General features: G+C 42.1%; 1 protein-coding gene across 1 annotated transcript in view; it reads right to left on the bottom strand.

The window, feature by feature from the left end:
• Positions 1 to 26,338, bottom strand: part of LOC124720221 (forkhead box protein D3-A-like) — a 183,959-nt gene that overhangs the window by 30,679 nt on the left and 126,942 nt on the right. Inside the window, exon 11 of the mRNA XM_047245543.1 lies at positions 8,336 to 8,500. Coding sequence (XP_047101499.1) covers positions 8,336 to 8,500 — 165 coding nt within the window. The remainder of the gene's footprint in view (positions 1 to 8,335; positions 8,501 to 26,338) is intronic.

A 26,338-nucleotide genomic window follows, 5' to 3' on the forward strand; every position in this document is an offset into this window, starting at 1 on the left:
TTGTTACTGGTAGGTTTGATCATCACGCGGGTGTTACGGAAATGCTTCAGGAACTCGGGTGGGAGTCTCTGGAGGAAAGGAGGCGTTCTTTTCGTGAATCGCTAGTGAGGAAATTTAGAGAACCAGCATTTGAGGCTGACCGCAGTACAATTTTACTGCCGCCAACTTATTTTTCGCGGAAATACCACAAAGATAAGATAAGAGAGATTAGGGTTCGTACAGAGGCATATAGGCAGTCATTTTTCCCTCGTTCCGTTTGGGAGTGGAACAGGGAGAGAAGATGCTAGTTGTGGTACGAGGTACCCTCCGCCACGCACCGTATGGTGGATTGCGGAGTAGATGTGGTGATCGAGCTGGCCAAGGCAACATGTCGACACTCTAGAGCATGTTGGGTTACAACAGCGGTAGGTGGGCGAGCGTAATCCTGTTGGAATACACCACCTGGAATGCTGTTCATGAATGGAAGCACAACAGGCCGAGCCGGCCGGGGTGGTCGAGCGATTCTAGGCGCTGCAGTCTGGAACCGAGCGACCGCTCCGGTCGCAAGGTTCGAATCCTGCCTCGGGCATGGATGTGTGTGATGTCCTTAGGTTAGTTAGGTTTAAGTAGTTCTAAGTTTCTTAAGGACAATAGTATGGAAATGAAAGGGGTGGTAGATGAAGATGAAATGGGAGATACGATACTGCGTGAAGAGTTTGACAGAGCACAGAAAGACCGAAGTCGAAACAAGGCCCTGGGAGTAGACAACATTCCACTACAGCCTTGGGAGAGCCAGTCCTGACAAAACTCTACCATCTGGTGAGCAAGATGTATGAGACAGGCGAAATTCCCTCAGACTTCAAGAAGAATATAATAATTCCAAGCCCAAAGAAAGCAGGTGTTGACAGATGTGAAAATTACCGAACTAAAAATGGTTCAAATGGCTCTGAGCTCTATGGGACTCAACATCTGTGGTCATAAGTCCCCTAGAACTTAGAACTACTTAAACCTAACTAACATAAGGACATCACACACATCCATGCCCGAGGCAGGATTCGAACCTGCGACCGTAGCAGTCGCGCGGTTCCTGACTGAGCGCCTAGAACCTCTAGACCACCGCGGCCGGCTTACCGGACTATCAGACTAATATCTCACAGTTGCAAAATACTAACGCGAATTCTTTTACAGACGAATGGAAAAACTAGTAGAAGCCGACCTCGGGGAAGATCAGTTTGGATTCCGTAGAAATGTTGGAATGCGTGAGGCAATACTGACCCTACGACTTATCTTAGAAGAAAGATTATGGAAAGGCAAACCTATGTTTCTAGCATATGTAGACTTACAGAAAGCTTTTGACAATGTTGACTGGAATACTCGCTTTCACATTCTGAAGGTGGCAGGGGTAAAATACAGGGAGCGAAAGGCTATTTACAATTTGTACAGAAAGCAGATGGCAGTTATAAGAGTCGAGGGACATGAAAGGGAAACAGTGGCTGGGAAGGGAGTGAGACAGGGTTGTAGCCTCTCCCCGATGTTATTCAATCTGTATATTGAGCAGCAGTAAAGGAAACAAAAGAAAAGTTCGGAGTAGGTATTAAAATCCGTGGAGAAGAAATAATAAGTTTGAGGTTCGCCGATGACATTGTAATTCTGTCAGATACAGCAAAGGACTTGGAAGAGCAGTTGAACGGAATGGACAGTGTCTTGAAAGGAGGGTATAAGATGAACATCAACAACAGCAAAACAACGATAATGGAATGTAGTCGAATTAAGAGGGGTGATGCTGCGGGAATTAGATTAGGAAATGAGACACTTAAAGTAGTAAAGGAGTTTTGCTATTTGGGGAGCAAAATAACTGATGATGGTCGAAGTAGAGAGGATATAAAATGTAGACTGGCAATGGCAAGGAAAGCGTTTCTGAAGAAGAGAAATTTGTTAACATCGAGTATAGGTTTAAGTGTCAGGAAGTGGTTTCTGAAAGTATTTGTATGGAGTGTAGTCATGTATGGAAGTGAAACATGGGCAATAAATAGTTTGGACAAGAAGAGAATAGAAGCTTTCGAAATGTGGTGCTACAGAAGAATGCTGTAGATTAGATGGGTAGATCACATAACTAATGAGGAGGTATTGGATTGGGGAGAAGAGGAGTTTGTGGCACAACTTGACTAGAAGAAGGGATCGGTTGGTAGGACATATTCTGGGGCATCAAGGGACCACCAATTTAGTATTGGAGGGCAGCGTGGAGTGTAAAAGTCGTAGAGGGAGACCAAGAGGTGAATACACAAAGCAGATTCAGAAGGATGTACGTTGCAGTAGGTACTGGGAGATGAAGAAGCTTGCACAGCATAGAGTAGCATAGAGTGCTGCATCAAACCAGTCTCTGGACTGAAGACCACAACAACAACAATGGAACAAAAAAAATTTTAAAATATACAGATTAATGGCAGTATTATATTTACAATAGCATTACTGGGTGGGGGGGGGGGGGGGGGGACCGCAACACGAAGGATGAGTTCTGCGAGTTAAATGAAAGTTGGTAAGCGTGTTTCTGCATCTGAAACATGATGTTTATCCAAATTTCACGACAGTCGCATAAGACTGGCGCTAATAGGGCGCTAGTAGGATGAAAATCACGTTTGCTTTAAATATTTACATCTACATCCATACTCTGGAATCCACCTGACAGTGTGTGTTGGAGGGTACCTTGAGTACCTCTACCGGTTCTCCCTTCTATTCCAGTCTCGTGTTGTTCGTGGAAAGAAGGATTGGCGGTAAGCCTCTGTGTGGGCTCTAATCTCTCTGATTTTATCCTCTGGGTCTCTTCGAAAGATATACGTAGGAGGGAGCAATATACTGCTCGACTCCTCGGTGAAGGTATGTTCTCGAAACTTTAACAAAAGCCCTTACCGAGCTACTGAGCGTCTCTCCTGCAGAGTCTTCCACTGTAATGATCATATAAAGTTGATCGTCGGTAAAGCAGATGCCAGACTGAGATTCATTGGAAAAATCCTAAGGAAATACAATCCGCAAACAAAGGAAGTAGGTTACAGTACGGTTGTTCGCCCACTGCTCGAATACTGCTCAGCAGTGTGGGATCCATGTCAGGTGGGGTTGATAGAAAAGATAGAGAAGATCCAACGGAGAGCAGCGCGCCTCGTTACAGGATCATTTGGTAATCGCGAAAGCGTTACGGAGATGGTAGATAAACTCCAGTGGAAGACTCTGCAGGAGAGACGCTCAGTAGCTCGGTACGGGCTTTTGTTAAAGTTTCGAGAACATACCTTCACCGAGGAGTCAAGCAGTATATTGCTCCCTCCTACGTATATCTCTCGAAGAGACCGTGAGGATAAAATCAGAGAGATTAGAGCCCACACAGAGGCATACCGAAGATCTTTCTTTCCACGAACAATACGAGACTGGAGAAGAAGGGAGAACCGATAGAGGTACTCAAGGTACCCACCACCACACACCGTCAGCTGGATTCCAGAGTAAGGATGTATATGTAGATGTAGATATTTAAAGCAAACGTGATTTTCATCCTACTTGCGCCCTATTAGCGCCAGTCTTAATGCGACTGTCACGAAATGTGGATAAACATCATAATTCAGACGTTTTTGTTCCATTGCTGTTGTTGTGGTCTTCAGCCCTGAGACTGGTTTGATGCAGCTCTCCATGCTACTCTATCCTGTGCAAGCTTCTTCATCTCCCAGTACCTACTGCAACCTACATCCTTCTGAATCTGCTTAGCGTATTCATATCTTGGTCTCACTCTACGATTTTTACCCTCCACGCTGCCCTCCAATACTAAATTGGTGATCCCTTGATGCCTCAGAACGTGTCCTACCAACTGATCCATTCTTCTAGTCAAGCTGTGCCACAAACTCCTCTTCTCCCCAATTCTATTCAATACCTCCTCATTAGTTATGTGATCTACCCATCTAATCTTCAGCATTCTTCTGTAGCACCACCTTTCGAAAGCTTCTATTCTCTTCTTGTCCAAACTATTTATCGTCAATGTTTCACTTCCATACATGGCTACACTCCATACAAATACTTTCAGAAACGACTTCCTGACATTTAAATCTATACTCGATGTTAACAAATTTCTCTTCTTCAGAAATGCTTTCCTTGCCATTACCAGTCTAGATTTTATATCCTCTCTACTTTGACCATCATCAGTTATTTTGCTCCCCAAATAGTAAAACTCCTTTACTACTTTAAGTGTCTCATTTCCCAATCTAATTCCCTCAGCATCACCCGACTTAATTCGACAACATTCCATTATCCTCGTTTTGCTTTTGTTGATGTTCATCTCATATCCTCGTTTCAAGACACTGTCCATTCCGTTCAACTACTCTTCCAAGTGCTTTGCTGTCTCTGACAGAATTACAGTGTCATCGGCGAACTTTAAATTTTTTTTTCTTCTCCATGGATTTTAATACCTAACCCGAATTTATCTTTTGTTTCCTTTACTGCTTGCTCAATATACAGATTGAATAACATCGGGGAGAGGCTACAACCCTGTCTCACTCCCTTCCCAACCACTGCTTCCGTTTCGTGTCCCTCGACTCTTATAACTGCCATCTGGTTTCTGTACAAATTGTAGATAGCCTTTCGCTCCCTGTATTTTACCCCTGCCACCTTTAGAATTTGAAAGAGAGTATTCCAGTCAACATAGTCCAAAGCTTTCTCTAAGTCTACAAATGCTAGAAACGTAGGTTTGCCTTTCCTTAATCTTTCTTCTAAGATAAGGAGGAGGAGGAGGAGGAGATTAGTGTTTAACGGCCCGTCGACAATGAGGTCATTAGAGACGAAGCGCAAGCTCGGGTGAGGGAAGGATGGGAAAGGAAATCGGCCGTGCCCTTTCAAAGGAACCATCCCGGCATTTGCCTGAAGCGATTTAGGGAAATCACGGAAAACCTAAATCAGGATGGCCGGAGACGGGATTGAACCGTCGTCCTCCCGAATGCGATCTAAGACAACTCATAAGGTCAGTATTGCCTCACGTGTTCCAACATTTCTACGCAATGGAAACTGATCTTCCCCGAGGTCGGCTTCTACCAGTTTTTCCATTCGTCTGTAAAGAATTTGCGTTAGTATTTTGCAGCTGTGGCTTATTAAACTAATAGTTCGGTAATTTTCACATCTGTCAACACCAGACTTGCAAGTAAGTTCCTGGCCACAAAACATACAACTGTCGCAATACATAATGTAGCGTTCACACATGAACATCACTGTATGTCAAAACATAAACATACAGTGATGTTTGTGTGTGGACGCTACAATGTGTGTTGTCATGTTTATATGTTTTGTGGCCAGTAACATACATGCATATCTGGCTCTAATACAAGAGATACATACATGGATGATTCAGTGCAAGCCATCCAAAACTAGCCATCAATAAATAAATAAAACTTCTTACGCAACGTAAGATGGTTCCTCTAACAGTTACTGTAGGAAGTAAGTGTTTAAACTCGACTGCAATGCAGTGCTGGTCATTTGCAAATCCAAGCATGTAGTACACTTCACCAATTATAAGTTTCCACTATTAAGACTCATAATGAGAGATTCCGCAACTCTGCTGAAATTTAAAATTTTCCTTTATTTTATCACCTCAGTTGCACATTTGATTTCATGATGATAAGTTTCGATCAATATTTGATCATTCTGTATTGTGCGTACATGAGCGGAGCATAGTTTACAATTTCTTCGTGTAATATTGTAATGAATAGTTCCGTACAGATACAGTGGGTTGGTTACGTAACTACATAGATGAAGAAGGTGATCAAATATTCATTAGATTTGTCATTATAAAAATAGATGTTCAATTTAAGTCTTAGAAATAAGTATCAATTTAAATTTAAACTTCACTGCAGTTTTAATGGACAGCAGCGGAAAATAATTCCCCTGTTGCTCACATCCTGAAGCAAAAATTCTTCTGACTAGGTGCTACTTTGGCATCTCACATGTCAGTCGCATTTTCCTTTTCATCAAACACCTGCTACTTTGGGCATGCCTTGAGAAACTGTGTCTCTTAACTAATTTCCTGTAATATACATCATCAGAAACCATGCTGTGACATTTATCATGGTATTTTATACGAGCAGAAGTCCCATTCCTGAACTGACCCTCTCTTGTCCAAGTAATTTAATGTCAAATAACTGAATGTAAGATCAACACTGTAGACAATCAGAAGTGCAGTTGTCAAAGTTACCATTTCTATTACACAATATCAGAAACCTCAGTGCTGAAGCAACCACCAGCAGTCAAAGTGATCAGATGCTGAATGGCTGAACACAATGATCAGAAACCCACCTGTGGAAGTCACCATTTGTAACACACAAGGTCAGAAACTTCATTGCTGAACTCTCTATCTGCAGTCCAACTGATGACACAGCAAATATCTGATCACAAAGTCAACACATAGGGTCAGAAACTTCCATAGCTGAACTCACTTTTTGTAGTACAAGTGATGAACCACAAAACAGCTGAATGCATCATCGAAAATCTATATGATCAGAAACTCACTTGTGAAAGTTACCATTTGTAACATACACGATCAGTAACCTCAGAGCTGAACTGACCATCTGTATTCCAATGAATGGGAAATTAGATTGTTGAACACACAGTCAGCAACGTGCATGATCCGAAAGCACTTGTGGAAGTTACCATTTGTAACACACATAATCAGAAACCTCATTGCTAAACTAACCATGTGTAGTCCAAGTGATAAGACACCAAACAGCTGAACATATAGTCAACAATCTACATGATCACAAACCCACTCCTCAAGTTACCATTTTTAACACAAATGATCAGAAATCTCATTGCTGGACACAGCATTTGTGATTCACATGAAGTGACACCAAATAGCCGAATGCATAGTCAACAGTCTGAATGATCAGAAACTCACTTGTGAATGTTACCATTTGTAACACAAATGATTACAAATATCATTGCTGAACTCACCAAGTGCATTCCACGTGATGAAACAGTGAACAGCTGATCATAACAATCAACAGTGTACACGATCAGAAACTCACCTGTGAAAGTTACCATTTGTAACACACACGTTCAGAAACTTTGTTGCTGAATTCACTGTCTGCAGTCCAAGTGATGAGACATCAAACATCTGATCACAAGGTCAACAGTGTACACAATGACAAATCCACTTATGAAATTGGCATTTGTAATACATATTATCAGAAACGTCCATTGCTGAACTCACTTTTTGTAGTACAAGTGATGCAGCACCAAACAGGTGAACGCATCATCAAAAATCTACATGATCAGAAACCGACTTGTGAAAGTTACGATTTGTAACATACATGATCAGAAATCTCAGTGCTGAGCTGACCATCTGTAGTCCAAGTAATAGGAAGCTAAATAGCTGAACACACAATCAACAGATTACATGGTATAGGAGCCACTTATGAAAGCTACCATTTGTAACAGACATGATCAGAAACCTCATTGCTGAACTCACCATGTGTAGTCCAAGTGATAAGACACCAAACAGCTGAACAGATAGTCAACAATCTACATGATCACAAATCCGCTCCTCAAGTTACCATTTTTAACACAAGTGATCAGAAATCTCATTGCTGGACACAGCATTTGTAATTCACAAGATGTGACACTAAATAGCTGAATGCACAGTCAACAGTCTGAATGATCAGAAACTCACTTGTGAAAGTTACCATTTGTAACACAAATGATTACAAACACCATTGCTGAACTCACCATGTGCATTACAAGTGAACAGCTGATCATAACAATCAACAGTGTACATGATCAGAAACCCATTTGTGAAAGTTACCATTTGTAACACACGTGATCAGAAACTTCGTCGCTGAACTCACTGTCTGCAGTCCAAGTGATGAGACAGTAAATATCTGATCACACACAATGACAAAACCAGTTGTGAAACTACAATCTGTAGTACATATGATCAGAAACGTCCATTGCTGAACTCACTTTTTGTAGTACAAGTGATGCACCACCAAACAGCTGAACGCATCATCAAAAATCTACATGATCAGAAACCGACTTGTGAAAGTTACAATTTGTAACATACATGATCAGAAATCTCAGTGCTGAGCTGACCATCTGTAGTCTAAGTAATGGGAAACTAAATAGCTGAACACACAATCAACAGTGTACATGATCAGAAACCATCCTGTGAAAGTTACCATTTGGAACACACAAGATCAGAAACCTCATGCCTTAAGCCACTACCTCTAGTCCAAGTGATGAGACACCAAACTGCTGAACGTGTGGTCAATGGTGTACATGATCAGGAACCCAATTGTGAGAGTGAATCATATGATCAGAAACTTCAAATTGCTGAACTCACCATCGGCTGTGGCCGCCCAGTAGGAGTACCGTGTGTCCTGCGCCGTTGTCACAGCCGCCCCCAGCCGGTTGCCACCCCCAGGTGACCCGTCTCCTCCCCCACCGCCTCCAGAGCCGCCTCCACCGCCTCCAGGGCTGGGAGTGAAGCTGCCTCCCGGACTCCCCACTGAAACACACATGCGACCTCTCAATTGAGTCTGTGATTGGTACTTCTGTTGTTATAGCATATCAACATACATAGAGGAAGATAGGTTTGTATCAGGCAACTAATTGTATCGGTCAAGGGCCGTTCCTAAACTCTGCCATTGGTGGCAGCAACTATTTCGCCACAGCAGCGTGAACTATGGAGATACAAAACCGGTCACGCTATTTTGAATCAAAACGACGGTATGTTTCTAGAGGCAACAAGGAATCTGTTCCTAATCAGTTATTCGGTGCACACAATAAACTTTGACGTTGTTTTCAAATGGTTCAAATGGCTATAAGCACTATGGGACTTAACATCTGGGGTCATCAGTCCCCTAGAACTTGTTGTTGTTGTTGTTGTGGTCTTCAGTCCTGAGACTGGTTTGATGCAGCTCTCCATGCTACTCTACCCTGTGCAAGCTTGTTCATCTCCCAGTACCTACTGCAACCTACATCCTTCAGAATCTGCTTAGTGTATTCATCACTTGGTCTCCCTCTACGATTTTTACCCTACACCCTGTCCTCCAGTAATAAATTGGTGATCCCTTGATGCCTCAGAACATGTCCTACCAACCGGTCCCTTCTTCTAGTCAAGTTGTGCCACAAACTTCTCTTCTCCCCAATCCTATTGAATACCTCCTCATTAGTTATGTGATCTACCTATCTAATCTTCAGCATTCTTCTGTAGCACCACATTTCGAAAGCTTCTATTCTCTTCTTGTCTACACTATTTATCGTCCATGTTTCACTTCCATACATGGCTACACGCCATACAAATACTTTCAGAAACAACTTCCTGACACTTAAATAAATACTCGATGTAAACAAATTTGTCTTCTTTAGAAACGCTTTCCTTGCCATGGCCAGTCTACATTTTATATCTTCTCTACTTCGACCATCATCAGTTGTTTTGCTCCCCAAATAGCAAAACTCCTTTACTACTTTAAGTGTCTCATTTCCCAATCTAATTCCCTCAGCATCACCCGACTTAATTCGACTACATTCCATTACCCTCGTTTTGCTTTTGTTGATGTTCATCTTATACCCTCCTTTCAAGACACTGTCCATTTCGTTCAACTGCTCTTCCAAGTCCTTCGCTGTCTCTGACAGAATTACAATGTCATCGGCGAACCTCAAAGTTTTTATTTCTTCTCCATGGATTTTAATACGTACTCCGAACTTTTCCTTTGTTTCCTTTAGTGCTTGCTCAATATACAGATTGGATAGCATCGGGGAGAGGCTACAACCCTGTCTCACTCCCTTCCCAACCACTGCTTCCCTTTCATGTCCCTCGACTCTTATATCTGCCATCTTTTTTTTGTACAAATTGTAAATAGCCTTTCGTTCCCTGTATTTTACCCCTGCCACCTTCAGGATTTGAAAGAGGGTATTCCAGTGAACATTGTCAAAGGTTTCTCTAAGTCTACAAATGCTACAAACGTATGTTTGCCTTTCCTTAATCTTTCTTCTAAGATACCCTAGAACTTAGAACTACTTAAACTTAACTAACCTAAGGACACCACTCACATCCATGCCCGAGGCAGGATTCGAACCTGCGACAGTAGCAGCAGCACGGTTCCGGACTGAAGCGTCTAGAACCACTCGGTCACAGCGGTCGGCTGACGCTGTTTATGTTTGGAAGCAAGTAATATATCATTTTTATAGAGTCTTTGGATCCAACTGATATTATTCTCTGTATCGTAGGCTGTGAAAATGTCTATTCCACTGGAATGGAAATGTTAAACCAGCACAGCAGTACGTTCTGGTTGTACCGGAGAAAATAATGTCCGGTTATAGCGGAGAGAAAGGATAGTATGAAAATTAAAATATTTACCTTTTTCCCTTTAATAGACAAAGATGGACAAGTCACGGCCTAAATGAGATGAAAACAACATGAAGGAACCCGTAGAGAAAGTCAGATTTCTTGAAATGACAATCGGGGATGTGAATGAGAAATATTTATATATGAATGGTACTGTAAGCGATAGACTTCAAGCTTAGGGAAAAGTAATGAGGTGGCCATGGAATCTGTTTTAGGAAATAACAACGGTTTATTGCGAACAGAAACAGTATGAATAGAAAACAGTATTATATTATCACGTTCAACATTTAGATATCTAGCTTAACCCTTTGGGTAATTTGTGAGTTCTCATATCCAGTGTTCAAATATACTGAGCAACTGAAAGTAAAACATCGGTTCAATAAGACAAAAATTAAAGTGCTTAAAGATGTTTTCTATGATTTTATGAAAAGTGGCGAAAATTTAAGACTGGGGACAGCTGAATCCATTACTTTGCAAGAATCAGCAGGTGTCAGCAAAGAAAAGTTGACAGATTGTTTGACAAGCCAGATGAGCTGATGGACATGATGAAGATTAGAGTCACGTACAGTCCAAACAAATGTTTTCCCACCAAGATGACTCTTTTATATATCATAATGTAATATCCAATACACGCCTATAAAGACTTAGACGACGAAAATGAAAGTGGTGGAGAAATCTGTAGATAATCAATGAACATATGTTCTTATGGCATCGAGTTTTATAATTCCATTAAGTAACGTATCACAGTTTTGTTTAGTGGGAAGGATGTTCCAATACGACCTTCAGAAGGTATTATAATTTGGAAATGGCTTACGTGATCGACGTAAGCCGACCATTAGCAACTGAAAGCACCAATCCACTTCATTCTTTCGTTTCCCAGATTCAGAAGACTTTAAATACTGCGATCCAATACTGCGATCCACGTAGACTTGTTTCATGTTTTCAGAAAGATTTCAGTGTAGTATTTTTTATTGGTCTTTCAGGTGTTCAAGTTCTTGACTACAGTGGATAACCCTTAAAACGAAAATGCTTAACACGAGAAATCAACACTGCAGTTGCGGCGAAATACTACACGATCTCATGTGTTTTCTTTCTACCACACGGAACTAAATTCGTTCTTCTGACGAACAAATCTATAAGTCCTTTCTGCATTGTCGACGCCACCCTTTAGTTAATGACTTATTTTTTCGTCACATCTAATGAAATAAATAATAGTTGCTATCATTTCTATGTTACCACTTGTCTTTGGACATCGCCATTGTCAAAACCCCCTAGTTTTCGAATTTGGTGAGATGCGTGTGACAAAGTTGGTAAATTGTAGACAAAGTCAATGTACTGGGTGATCAAAAAGGCAGTATAAATTTGAAAACGTAATAAACCACGGAATAATGTAGATAGAGAGGTAAAAATTGACACACATGCTTGGAATGACATGGGGTTTTATTAGAACAAAAAAAACAAAGCTCACAAAATGTCCGACAGATGGCGCTGGACAGCAAAACTGCTACCGTGACGGGTGAGAGGTACGCCGATATCTTACAGAATCGCATCATCCCCAGCCTGGCTGCTAAACACCTGCTGGAACGTACGATGTTTATGCAGGATGGCGCTCCACCCCATATTGCTAGACGCGTGAAAGATCTCTTGCGCGCGTCGTTTGGTGATGATCGTGTGCTCAGCCGCCACTTTCGTCATGCTTGGCCTCCCAGGTCCCCAGACCTCAGTCCGTGCGATTATTGGCTTTGGGGTTACCTGAAGTCGCAAGTGTATCGTGATCGACCGACATCTCTAGGGATGCTGAAAGACAACATCCGACGCCAATGCCTCACCATAACTCCGGACATGCTTTACAGTGCTGTTCGCAACATTATTCCTCGACTATTCTGATCAGATGAAGCGCCATCTGTCGGACATTTCTTGAACTTATGTATTTTTTTGGTTCTAATAAAACCCGATGTCATTCCAAGCATGTGTGTCAATTTGTACCTCTCTATCTACATTATTCCGTGATTTATCCAGTTTTCAAATTTATACTGACTCTTTGATCACCCGGTATTTTGTGTAAAAATCTGTAAATAAGGATACATTTATTACGGTATATTGATAATTTTTACTTATGGACCGTCTGACAGCAACTGAATAAAACACAATTTTACTGCCATACGCGTTTCGCCTTTATTTTCTGCAAGGCATCATCAGTGGCCTGGAATATGTACGTATGTTAGCTATTTAATTTACATTTTTGTCACTGTGCCTGTAGGTTATAAACAGTTCTGGTGGTTGGTATTTCCTATTAAGTAGTAATGTTTTGAACTGTACTTACAGGTTGCGTGGACAATCTCTTACATATTACGCTCCTGTTGCACTTTATGTGTTCTTCTTCTTCTTATGAACACCAATTTGCGGTTTTTTTTTCCAATTCGACAGCACTGTGAACTGAACGCTTGTTTTAATACAATGTTTTGGTTTCTGTTGCCGACTGTCAAATGTTTTTGCCAAAGATCGAATGTTATTGCCAACCCTATGAGTGAAACTATTGAAGTATGGCACTAAAATTGTGTTTTATTCAAGGACGTTAACTTATTTTTAAAATGACTTGAAGTTTTAACCCTACCAGGTTCGCCAGCACGTAGAAGTGCCGCAACACGACGTGGCGTGGACCCGACTAATGTCTGAAGTAGAGCAGGAGGGAACTGACACCACGATTCTAGCAGGGCTGTCCATAAATCCGTAAGACTGCGAGGGGGACTGATCTCTTCTGAACAGCAAGTTGCAAGCCTCCCCAGGCATGCTCAATAATGTTCATGTCTGGGGAGTTTGGTGGCCAGAGGAGGTGTTTAAACTCAGAAGAGTGTTCCTGCAGCCACTCTGTAGCAATTCTGGACGTGTGGGGTGTCGCATTGTCCTTCTGGAATTGCCCAAGTCCGTCGGGATGCACAATGGACACAAATGGATGCAGGTGATCAGACAGGATGCTTACGTACGTGTCACCTGTCAGAGTCGTATGTAGGCGTATCAGGCGGCCCATATCAGTCCGACTGCACACGCCCCACACCATTACAGAGCCTCCACCTGATTGAACAGTCCCCTGCTGACATGCAGGGTCCAAGGATTCGTGAGGCTGTCTCCATACCCGTACACGTCCATCTGCTCGATACAATTTGGAACGAGACTCTACATCTACATCTACATACATACTCCGCAGTTCACCATACGGTGCGTGGCGGAGGGTACCTCGTACCACAACTAGCATCTTCTCTCCCTGTTCCACTCCCAAACGGAACGAGGGAAAAATGACTGCCTATATGGCTCTGTACGAACCCTAATCTCTCTTATCTTATCTTTGTGGTATTTCCGCGAAAAATAAGTTGGCGGCAGTAAAATTGTACTGCGGTCAGCCTCAAATGCTGGTTCTCTAAATTTCCTCAGTAGCGATTCACGAAAAGAACGCCTCCTTTCCTCCAGAGACTCCCACCCGAGTTCCTGAATCATTTCCGTAACACTCGCGTGATGATCAAACCTACCAGTAACAAATCTAGCAGCCCGACTCTGAATTGCTTCCATGTCCTCCCTCAATCCGACCTGATAGGGATCCCAAACGCTCGAGCAGTACCCAAGAATAGGTCGTATTAGTGTTTTATAAGCGGTCTCCTTTACAGATGAACCACATCGTCCCAAAATTCTACCAATCAACCGAAGACGACTATCCGCCTTCCCCACAACTGCCATTACATGCTTGTCCCACTTCATATCGCTCTGCAATGTTACGCCCAAATATTTAATCAACGTGACTGTGTCAAGCGCTACACTACTAATGGAGTATTCCAACATTACGGGATTCTTTTTCCTATTCATCTGCATTAATTTGCATTTATCTATATTTAGAGTTAGCTGCCATTCTTTACACCAATCACAAATCCTGTCCAAGTCATCTCGTATCCTCCTACAGTCACTCAACGACGACACCTTCCCGTACACCACAGCATCATCAGCAAACAGCCGCACATTGCTATCCACCCTATCCAAAAGATCATTTATGTAGATAGAAAACAACAGCGGACCTGCCACACTTCTCTGGTGCACTCCAGATGATACCCTCACCTCCGATGAACACTCACCACCGAGGACAACGTACTGGGTTCTATTACTTAAGAAGTCTTCGAGCCACTCACGTACTTGGGAACCAATCCCATATGCTCGTACCTTAGTTAGGAGTCTGCAGTGGGGCAACGAGTCAAACGCTTTCCGGAAGTCAAGGAATGTGGCATCCGTCTGACACCCTTCATCCATAGTTCGCAAGATATCGTGTGAAAAAAGGGCGAGTTGCGTTTCGCAGGAGCGATGCTTGCTAAAGCCGTGCTGATGCATGGACAGCATGGAGATTCTTCCGACCAGACAACATGTTTCCAGTCATCAACGGTATAGACGGGCCCAGGCGAAGCGTAAAGCTTTGTGTCATGCAGTCATCAAGGGGAACGAGTGGGCCTTCGGCTGCGAAAGCCCATATCGATGATGTTTCGTTGAGTGGCTTGCACGCTGGCCGTCGCTGATGGCTCAACACTTTGCTGAAGGATTGTACTTCTGTCACGGTGAACGATTCTCTTCGATTGTCATCGGTCTCGCTCTTGCAGGAACTCCGTCCGTCGACCATAACACCACGTCCAAACTCACTTAAAAGGGAGTTGGAATGCCCTATCCTGACAAAGTACCAGGTGATCAAAAAGTCAGTATAAATTTGAAAACTGGATAAATGACGGAATAATGTAGACAGAGAGGTTAAAATTGACACACATGCTTGGAATGACATGCGGTTTTATTAGAACCAAAAACATACAAACGTTCAAAAAATGTCCGACAGATGGCGCTTCATTTGATCAGAATAACAATAATTCGCACAACAAAGTAAGACAAAGCAAAGATGATTTTCTTTACAGGAAATGCTCAATATGTCCACCATGAGTCCTGAACAATAGCTGTAGTCGAGGAATAATGTTGTGAACAGCACTGTAAAGCATGTCCGGAGTTATGGTGAGACATTGTCGTCGGATGTTGTCTTTCAGCATCCCTAGAGATGTCGGTCGATCACGATACACTTGCGACTTCAGGTAACCCCAAAGCCAATAATCGCACGGACTGAGGTCTGGGGACCTGGGAGGCCAAGCATGACGAAAGTGGCGGCTGAGCACACGATCATCACCAAACGACGCGCGCAAGAGATCTTTCACGCGTCTAGCAATATAAGGTGGTTTTTTTTTTAGGTTCTAATAAAACCCCATGTCATTGCAAGCATGTGTGTCAATTTTTACCTCTCCATCTACATTATTCCGTGGTTTATTAAGTTTTCAAATTTATACTGACTTTTTGATCACCCGGTACATTTAGTGACTTGGTTCAAAATGGCTCTGAGCACTATGGGATTTAACTTCTGAGGTCATCAGTCCCCTAGAACTTGGAACTACTTAAACCTAACTAACCTAAGGACATCACACACATCCATACCCGAGGCAGGATTCGAACCTGCGACCGAAGTGGTCGCGCGGTTCCAGACTGTAGCGCCTAGAACCGCTCGGCCACTCCGGCCGGCTTTAGTGACTTGGCTTCCCTGTATTTCAGGAACCACTGTAGCCAAGGACACGACAGTTTTACAGGACATTAAACAGTATGTTCTGAGTCTACTGAACTACAATAATTGCATCTCAGCTGCTGCTTTCGGAAATAAAATTTTTTAATAACGCAGATAAAATTTTGTGTACCTTTTTTGTACGTTACCCAAAATAATTTTAATTATACATAAGATTATGTTCTTCTTTTTGTTCAGTAGACTCAGGATACGTATCTTATTACTCCCTGAAGATTTGAATACTCTAGTCGAACTGGTTTCTGAAATTTAGGGAAAAACGCAACAGAAAATATAAATTTTCAGGAACGCCTTCTGATGTTTCAAAAGATTGTAACTCACTTAATATACATTTATTTTTTTATTTTTAGTCACTCAGAAGCACCCTGCACCATATTGTATACCATCCTCTTGATCTTTTTCCAAGTTTTTTCTTCTTTTCTTCTTTCTGGACTCCTTAGTGCTCAACTATGCTGCATACTCTGCTTTATCAATGCGAAACTTGTCCATCCGTTCAAGTTCTGTGATGCAGTTTGCTCCGGGATTAATTCCCATATACTGTAGAACTTTCACCCTACCAATGTTGCCATCATTAAAAGCAATAACAGCATCACTGACCCCCTACTTCAGTGTGTTCATTCCAGCAAAAACGTGTTTTGGCTAGCGAGTCCATATAAGATTATTGAACGACTCATTGGGATTTTGAGTCTGACCGTGCAGACACTTCTTCAGTAATTCAGGATTTGCCAGGTCTCTGTAAATAGGTTTTATGGTATTCACGACTGCTGCTGGGCTGGAATGTTTATGGCTGTATGAACTGTTTGGGTACTGGACATTGCAGTAATTGCACCATGAATCAGGTCCAGGAGGGCAAAGGTGGTGTACTGGTTTTTCATCAGTTCACAGTCTGTGAAATATGGTAGCCCATACTGCCTGCTTCATTTTCAACAAATCCTCAGTATTATTTCTAATGGCCATCCCATAATACTGCTGTAGTACATCAATCATTTTGTCTGTCAGCCTGCCTCTTATGGTTTTACCATCAGTAAGTTTCTTGTCTGTCAAACTTTGTTTCAACTACTACACTGTAAAAATACACCTGTAAAAACCTCTCAAAAATTGTTTTTGAATGTTCCAAAGAATGAGAAGATGCGTAAAATGTGGTTGCTCCGTAGCGGCAAATTGCCAACAGGTCGACGCACGAGTTCCCTAACTTAATTAAAAATGTCTTGTACTGTGAAATTAACATTAATATGTTTCCGAGATATGCTTTCCCCTGCTGCAAGAAAGAGTTGCGTCATTCGACAAAATTAAACTCTTGGAAAATTGTTGTTTTACCCAATAACACGCACATTCATCTATAGGTCGGTTGAGAGAGCATTGTTGTTGTTGTGGTCTTCAGTCCTGAGACTGGTTTGATGCAGCTCTCCATGCTACTCCATCCTGTGCAAGCTTCTTCATCTCCCAGTACCTACTGCAACCTACATCCTTCTGAATCTGCTTAGTGTATTCATCTCTTGGTCTCCCTCTACGATTTTTACGCTCCACGCTGCCCTCCAGTACTAAATTGGTGATCCCTTGATGCCTCAGAACATGTCCTACCAACCGATCCCTTCTTCTAGCCAAGTTGTGCCACAAATTCCTTTTCTCCCCAATCCTATTCAGTACCTCCTCATTAGTTACGTGATCTACCCATCTAATCTTCAGCATTCTTCTGTAGCGCCACATTTCGAAAGCTTCTATTCTCTTCTTGTCCAAACTATTTATCGTCCATGTTTCACTTCCATACATGGCTACACTCCATACAAATACTTTCAGAAACGACTTCCTGACACTTAAATCTATACTCGATGTTAACAAATTTCTCTTCTTCAGAAACACTTTCCTTGCCATTACCAGTCTACATTTTACATCCTCTCTACTTCGACCATCATCAGTTATTTCGCTTCCCAAATAGCAAAACTCCTTTACTACTTTGTGTGTCTCATTTCCTAATCCACTGTTCTTGTGACGATGAGTTGCGGAGTTCTACCAAGTCTTCAGTTTCCCTTCCACAGTTTTCAAACGATAAACGTGCTATTTCTGGCCCATCCGTACTTTGCAAATCTAAACAGAGTAATGAGCGCGAGATTAAGTGTCAGCAAAAATGGGAGTGTAAGTACAATTGGTTGTGCTTTGATCACGAGCGGGGTGGGGCTCTCTGCAAATTGTGTGAAATGCATTTACAAAACGATATCGAAGCTCTACAGAAAACAGGGGGAGTGTTCAGTTCTGTAGCTTTCACTAAATTTAGAAAAGCTACCGGAAGCACGGGAAAACTAGAAAAGCACGCCAACTCACAAAAACATGCAAGAGCCGTTGCACTCGAAAATTGTAGATTACAGGGATTAAACGCTCCAATTCATATGCAGATATTTAAACAAAATGAAAATGAAAAAGCTTTAAACCGCCAAGCATTGTCATCGTTAATTCGAAGTCTGTATTTCCTTAGTAAGGAAGAAATACCCCACAGAACAAAATATGAACCTCTAATTCGTAAGGTAGTACTGAAAAGTGGTTAAAATTTAAGAGCGAAAGGTCCACATATCTTACGAGGTGCATTCATGTCCTAAGGCCTCCGATTTTTTTTCTAATTAACTACACACCCGAAATCGATGAAACTGGCGTTACTTCTCGACGTAATCGCCCTGCAGACGTACACATTTTTCACAACGCTGACGCCATGATTCCATGGCAGCGGCGAAGGCTTCTTTAGGAGTCTGTTTTGACCACTGGAAAATCGCTGAGGCAATAGCAGCACGGCTGGTGAATGTGCGGCCACGGAGAGTGTCTTTCATTGTTGGAAAAAGCCAAAAGCCAGTAGGAGCCAGGTCAGGTGAGTAGGGAGCACGAGGAATCACTTCAAAGTTGTTATCACGAAGAAACTGTTGCGTAACGTTAGCTCGATGTGCGGGTGCGTTGTCTCGGTGAAACAGCACACGCGCAGCCCTTCCCGGACGTTTTTGTTGCAGTGCAGGAAGGAATTTGTTCTTCAAATCATTTTCGTAGGATGCACCTGTTACCGTAGTGCCCTTTGGAACGTAATGGGTAAGGATTACGACCTCGCTGTCCCAGAACGTGGACACCATCATTTTTTCAGCACTGGCAGTTACCCGACATTTTTTTGGTGGCGGTGAATCTGTGTGCTTCCATTGAGCTGACTGGCGCTTTGTTTCTGGATTGAAAAATGGCATCCACGTCTCATCCATTGTCACAACCGACGAAAAGAAAGTCCCATTCGTGCTGTCGTTGGGCGTCAACATTGCTCGGCAACATGCCACACGGGCAGCCGTATGGTCGTCCGTCAGCATTCGTGGCACCCACCTGGATGACACTTTTCGCATTTTCAGGTCGTCGTGCAGGATTGTGTGCACAGAACCCACAGAAATGCCAACTCTGGAGGCGATCTGTTCGACAGCCATTCGGCGATCCCCCAAAACAATTCTCTCCACTTTCTCAATCGTGTCGTCAGACCGGCTTGTGCGAGCCCGAGGTTGTTTCGGTTTGTTGTCACATGATCTTCTGCTTTCATTAAACTGTCGCACCCACGAACATACTTTCGACACATCCGTAACTCCATCACCACGTGTCTCCTTCAACTGTCGATGAATTTCAATTGGTTTCACACCACGCAAAATTCAGAAAACGAATGATTGCACGCTGTTCAAGTAAGGAAAACGTCGCCATTTTAAGTATTTAAAACAGTTCTCATTCTCGCCGCTGGCAGTAAAATTCCATCTGTGACACGGTGCTGCTATCTGTGGGACGTATTGACAATGAACGCGGCCTCATTTTAAAACAATGCGCATGTTTCTATCTCTTTCCAGTCTGGAGAAAAAAAATCAGAGGCCTTAGAACTTGAATGCACCTCGTAGTAAGAATACTGCATCAGACTTGTTGTCTTGTTTGGGAGACTGTTTAGACTGTCAAGATGAAACACTACTCCATGACAAATATTTTTCATTAATGGCAGACGAGTCTACAAATGTTTCCAAGCAAAGTGAGCTGTCTTTAGTAGTTCGATATGTTGCACCGTGTCCATCGTTTGAAGTGAAGGAAAAGTTTTTATGTCTCGTTGAGTTGAAAAGCACTTCAGCTGAATCCATATTTACAGCAATTGATACTGAACTAAAGACAAGAAAACTTTCTTACGACAGATTATTATCTTGTTATTTTGACGGTGCTGCTAATTTTAGTGGTTCTATCTCAGGAGTCCGCGCTTGGTTGTCAGAGAGGAAGGACCATAAGCTGCCATACATTCACTGTAGAGCACATGTTTTGTCAGGACGGCGCGGATTTAACAAGTTTAGCTGGAGGGATTTTGTTAGAAATTATGAATTCCAATTTCATTGTAGGTTTAGTGATTTTAGGCGATACGTTAAATGTTGTCTCAAACTTATATAAAGTTTTGCAGAGACAATCACTTAAAATTTCGCAATTCCCTCTACTTGTTTCTGGAACTCTGGAACATTTAATACACATCGACTGTGTTTGTGACTGCGATGGACATAGTGCATAAAATGAAACTCTTAATAAAATTAAAAAAAAAAAAACTGCAGGAGGACGCAACAGAAGTTAAAGGTGTGCTATTCACGAATGTAGAGGAGCAGATTCAAGCTATGAAAAGCGCAAGGAAATTTGTTAAAAGTATGATTGATGAAACTGAGCAACGGTTTGATGAGGAGGCAATAAAAGTGATAGAACTAAGTGCAAATTTTGAAAGTTTTAAAAAATTTCTAGAGTTGAGTGATAATGATTGTAAAGAACTGTGCTTGATTTTGGGACTTACAAACGTCGACGCTGTTATTGAAGACTTGCATTCTTTTAGGTACGTTGTTAGTAATAAATTAGACGATACGTCTTCTGATATATATGGAGACAGTAACTGTTCTCGAAAGAACAGATACTGTTGATGACCGTGCAGCTTTTCCATGGAATAAATGATGATTAACTAAAACCCACAGCTGCCGACAGGTGTTGCTGATTTACCTCGATGTGGACAGCTGAAAATGTCTACCCGACTGGGACTCGAACCCGGGATCTCCTACTTACATGGCACACGCTCTATCCATCTGAGCCACCAAGGACACAGATGAATAACGCGACTGCAGGGACTTATCCCTTACACGCTTCCCGTCAGACCCACATTCCCAACTGTCCACAATCCTACGGATAGAGCGTCTGCCATGTAAGCAGGAGCTCCCGGGTTCGAGTCCAGGTCGGGGCACACATCTTCAGCTATCCACGTCCAGGTAAATCAACAACACCTGTCGGGAGCTGAGGGTTTCAGTTAATCATCATTTACGTCTTCTGATGTTGCTTCTTTCATTCTGAGAGCCGACATCGGCTACGGAGCCCTACGGACACGCGCTGAGTGTGTACTGTGCATTCCCGTTTCGACTTGCAGTGTGGAAAGGCCATTTAGTACAATGAACAGGGTGATGACAAAATTAAGGAATACGATGGGCCAGGAAACGCTCCAAGTTTGTGTGAAGATTTCAACTGAAGGAGACGACGAGCCGACAGAAAGTTTTATTGATGACGTCATCAAGAGATATGCTGTAAAAAAGCCTCGACGTATTAGTTTGATGTAAATGTGAGTTTTTTTGCATGTAATTAAATTATTTTACTACTTAATATAATTAACTTAGGCTTAACCTAACAGCTTAGTACTTCTTGTTGTTGTGGTCTTCAGTCCTGAGACTGGTTTGCTGCAGCTCTCCATGCTACCCTATCCTGTGCAAGCCTCTTCATCTCCCAGTACCTACTGCAGCCTACATCCTTCTGAATCTGCTTTGTGTATTCATCTCTTGGTCTCCCTCTACGATTTTTACCCCCCACGCTGCCCTCCAATACTAAATTGGTGATCCCTTAATGCCTCAGAACATGTCCTACCAACCGATCCCTTCTTCTTGTCAAGTTGTGCCACAAACTCCTGTTCTTCCCAATTCTATTCAATACTTCCTCATTAGTTATGTGATCTACCCATCTAATCGTCAGCATTCTTCTGTAGCACCACATTTCGAAAGCTTCTATTCTGTTCTTGTCCAAATTTTTTATCGTCCTCGTTTCACTTCCATACATGGCTACACTCCATACAAATACTTTCAGAAACGACTTCCTGACACTTAAAACAATACTCGATGTTAACAAATTTCTCTTCTTCAGAAACGCTTTCCTTGCCATTGCCAGTCTACATTTTACATCCTCTCTACTTCGACCATCATCAGTTATTTTGCTCCCCAAATAGCAAAACTCCTTTACTACTTTAAGTGTCTCATTTGCTAATCTAATTCCCTCAGCATCACCCGACTTAATTAGACTACATTCCATTATCTTCGTTTCGCTTTTGTTGATGTTCATGATATACCCTCCTTTCAAGACACTGTCCATTCCGTTCAACTGCTCTTCCAAGTCCTTTGCTGTCTCTGACAGAATTACAATGTCATCGGCGAACCTCAGTTTTTATTTCTTCTCCCTGTATTTTAATACCTGCTCCGAAATTTTCTTTCGTTTCCTTTACTGCTTGCTCAATATACACATTGGATAACATCGGGGAGAGGCTACAACCCTGTCTCACTCCCTTCCCAACCACTGCTTCCCTTTCATGCCCCTCGACTCTTATAACTGCCATCTGGTTTCTGTACAAATTGTAAATAGCCTTTCGCTCCCTGCATTTTACCCCTGCCACCTTCAGAATTTGAAAGAGAGTATTCCAGTCAACATTGTCAAAAGCTTTCTCTAAGTCTACAAATGCTAGTAACGTAGGTTTGCCTTTCCTTAATCTTTCTTCTAAGACAAGTCGTAGGTTGAGTATTGCCTCACGTGTTCAAACATTTCTACGGGATCCAAACTGATCTTCCCCAAGGTCGGCTTCTACCAGTTTTTACATTCGTCTGTAAAGAATCCGCGTTAGTATTTTGCAGCCGTGACTTATTAAACTGATTGTTCGGTAATTTTCGCATCTGTCAACACCTGCTTTCTTTGGGATTGGAAATATCATATTCTTCTTGAAGTCTGAGGGTATTTCGCCTGTCTCATACATCTTGCTTACCAGATGGTAGAGTTTTGTCAGGACTGGCTCTTCCAAGGCTGTCAGTAGTTCTAATGGAATGTTGTCTACTCCGGGGGCCTTGTTTCGACTCAGGTCTTTCAGTATCGTATCTCCCATTAACCTACTATTATTTAATTAGATATTAGCTATTCATGAAAATTTTTAAATATTAATAGCGCTGCTACGTCTTTAAAACGCTATCACTTAAATTTTAAGCCTAAAACTGTGCCCTCTCACCCCCTCTCCTCAAGCTATATATCCCCCCCCCCCCCCCGCCCCGGGGGGAAAGTGGCTGAATTCATCACTGGCGATAATTAATCCACACCCTGGTCAGCTATGGGGCAGTGTGCGAGGGAAAGGCACGTGCTCAGACAGACAGACAGACAAGTGCTGAGAGGAGAGAGCTTAACGCCCACCCCCCCCCGCCCCCCCACCCCCCGCCCTCGCAAACACGCGACAACAAGCAAGCTGACAAACACGGTTTTCCTCCGTCGCTGCGTGCCTTATCGGGAACGCTAGCTGCAGTAGCGGATCCCGCGAGGACGTATGTCTTATCTCTTCTGGCTACCGAGAGCCTAGCAGCACCTGCAGCAGAAAATGTGCCGAAAAAGATCTACGAGAACTGGCATTTGGCTTCTCGGTTGGAAATGAAACAAATAGGTGTTCCATTGGTTTTGGAAATTCAACCCCTAAGAGGGTGCAACTGGGTCAGTGACTCATCATCTGCCGACCTGCAATGTTATGTGTGCCTCACTGCTTTCTTTTTCCTTAACTAACTTGTGCCCGATTTTATTCTGAGAAGCCCAGTAATGTATGTAAATACCGAAAATGTAAGTGTGATTCAAAAAGTACTTGAAGTGAAGTGAAGCGCAGCTGTACAGCAAGAAACTCTTTAGCGCGCAATCCCCGCACCGATAGTATTAGAGAAGCTTTGAGTATGGACTCTAAAAAAAAAGACAATTGATTTTATTAAAAAAAGACTGTTGATCTATATCTTGTGGAAAGAGGACGTGTTGCTAGGTCATCGCTCAGAACGTATTGTTACATTTAATTTAAATTGATATTTTAGTGATAAAACAGAGTAAAGTATGTGTAAGAGTTGCCAAACATTTATGTATAAAAAAAATTTCTGGAAGTGAAGAATAGAAATGTCTTGTTTTTGGAAAAGGAGGTGAACTTCATTGTTGTCGCCGTCTATTAATTGACAGAATTGTAAGTGTACAAAGTTCACCAAAATACCGGAAAAGAAATGCATTCTCTATGGTTTTCATTCAATAAGTAACAACCTGGTATAATTTCTTAATTACAGTAATTGGATTATGTTCTTGTACAATAGTATGGTGCTGAACTCCACTGACCAATTTTGGTGTACCAGGGACGTGTAGTTTCAAGGAAGTTTGTGTGTCAAGCAGTCTCCTTTTCACACGAAAAGCAGACTGCTGTTTGATCTTATTAACTTAACAACAGTGGTCCCTTAGGTATGGAAAGCTACGAAAACTTGGGCTCAAAGCTATCCGCAATACGGCCAAGTAACTAACAGAGTCGTATTTTAAACTTTAAAGAACAATAACTTCCTCCAAACTGCAATACGTCACCAACTGGTGCAGAAGCTGATCATTCAAGGAGGCAGCAACCAAAATTCAGGTACCAGTTACGACTTAAACTAAGAATCTCAATCTAAACTCAATCTCTCTCTCTCCAAACACATATATAAATATTGATTTTATTGCAAAAAAAGTCATTTTACAAACCCAAACTGCTAAGGATAGGAAACACAGGGTGTATACGACCCGGGACAACCGGGAGATCCGGGAAAAAACCCGGGAATTCTTTTCATTAGGGAGAAAACCGGGAAAAACCCGAGACTTTTTTTAAGAATTCCGGAATATTTCTTTGTTTTAGTTTCCAGTTAAATTTTTTGTTATTTTTGACTGGTAAGAAATAATACTCTAACAAAGGATATTACTGCATCCCGCTACTGCAGAATAATACTGCAGCAATAAAACATGAACGAGAGAAAAAAAAACTAAAATAAAACTAAAATAAAAGTTGCAAAGGAAATGCGCCATGTAGACAAAGAAACACAGTGGCCGTACAAGCGTTTTGCCAGTAGCAAAATGTGTAAAAGGCTTTAGGAAGACTATGCAGTGCTACATAACAACAAATTGCCTCCGATGAGCATCACGTCACAACTGTCAACATTAGATTCTTGTGAGCAGTTGCGAGCGGGCTCATGTGCATGCGCAGTTGAGTTGAGGCATGTGCTTTCTCCCACTTCTGGCTACAAAAGTGTGATTGTTAGCTGTATAAGCAAGCAGCAAGATGATACCCGGAGAAATGTTACTGGCGGGCGCAAGCTGCCATTTTCACTGGGGGCAAACCGGAGTATCTGCCTCGGGAGGCAATTTCAGTCAAGCATTAATCACCTTGCGGAACGATGAAGTTATTTTCGTCGGTTTTGCAAAAGAAACATGGTTTTATTAATCTTTTCCGCTGAGCCAGTCAATTTATTTGAAACGAAGTGTATAATTCCACACTGTGGGCTACTTTCAACTGTTCGCTGCATTTTAAAAGAGCATGTTTTCATCTTCTAGCACGTATGGAATTATGCGATAATAAAGACCCAAATGCAGTACTGGTAGTCCAAGAAAATTTACAACCGAATTTCGACTTAAGAATGTGCACTTTAAGCTGAATTATGCATTTTGGTACGGTTCACGAAATTCCTCTGATGTCCCGTTTCTTTTATGACATAATGTAAGATCTTTTAATGTTTTACACGTACGAACATACGGGCTTCCTGCGTCATCGTAGCCTGTTATCTGTCGCTCTCTGGTAACTGCTGAGACGGACCTCTTTCTGAAAGGTCGCGGGGAAAATTTTGCGAATGATTGAAAAGCGTTACTTTCAAAGTGATTTTCCTTTTACGCAAGATGAAATAAGTGCGAGAATGTGCGATGAATTTCTTATTCTTAAATCATAGAGCGTGTTTGACTCTCATTTAAAAATCAACTGTTTGAGGACGGGCATTTAGTAAAAATTTCGAGCCCAGAAGATCAGACATTTATGTCGGTATTAAAAATTTTACTGACACATTTGTGTGATGCATCTTAAAGTGTAACAAAAAAAGATCAACATTATACGTGAAAGTTTAGCTTCTCTTGCAGCTTATTAATCGTCGAGACCAATATTAATATGTGGAAGCTCTGCATTTCTTGTAGCAACACTATGTACACGGCTATTACAAATGATTGAAGCGATTTCATAAATTCACTGTAGCTCCATT

This window comes from Schistocerca piceifrons, chromosome 11 (assembly GCF_021461385.2).
Source record: "Schistocerca piceifrons isolate TAMUIC-IGC-003096 chromosome 11, iqSchPice1.1, whole genome shotgun sequence".
Classification (NCBI taxonomy): domain Eukaryota; kingdom Metazoa; phylum Arthropoda; class Insecta; order Orthoptera; family Acrididae; genus Schistocerca; species Schistocerca piceifrons.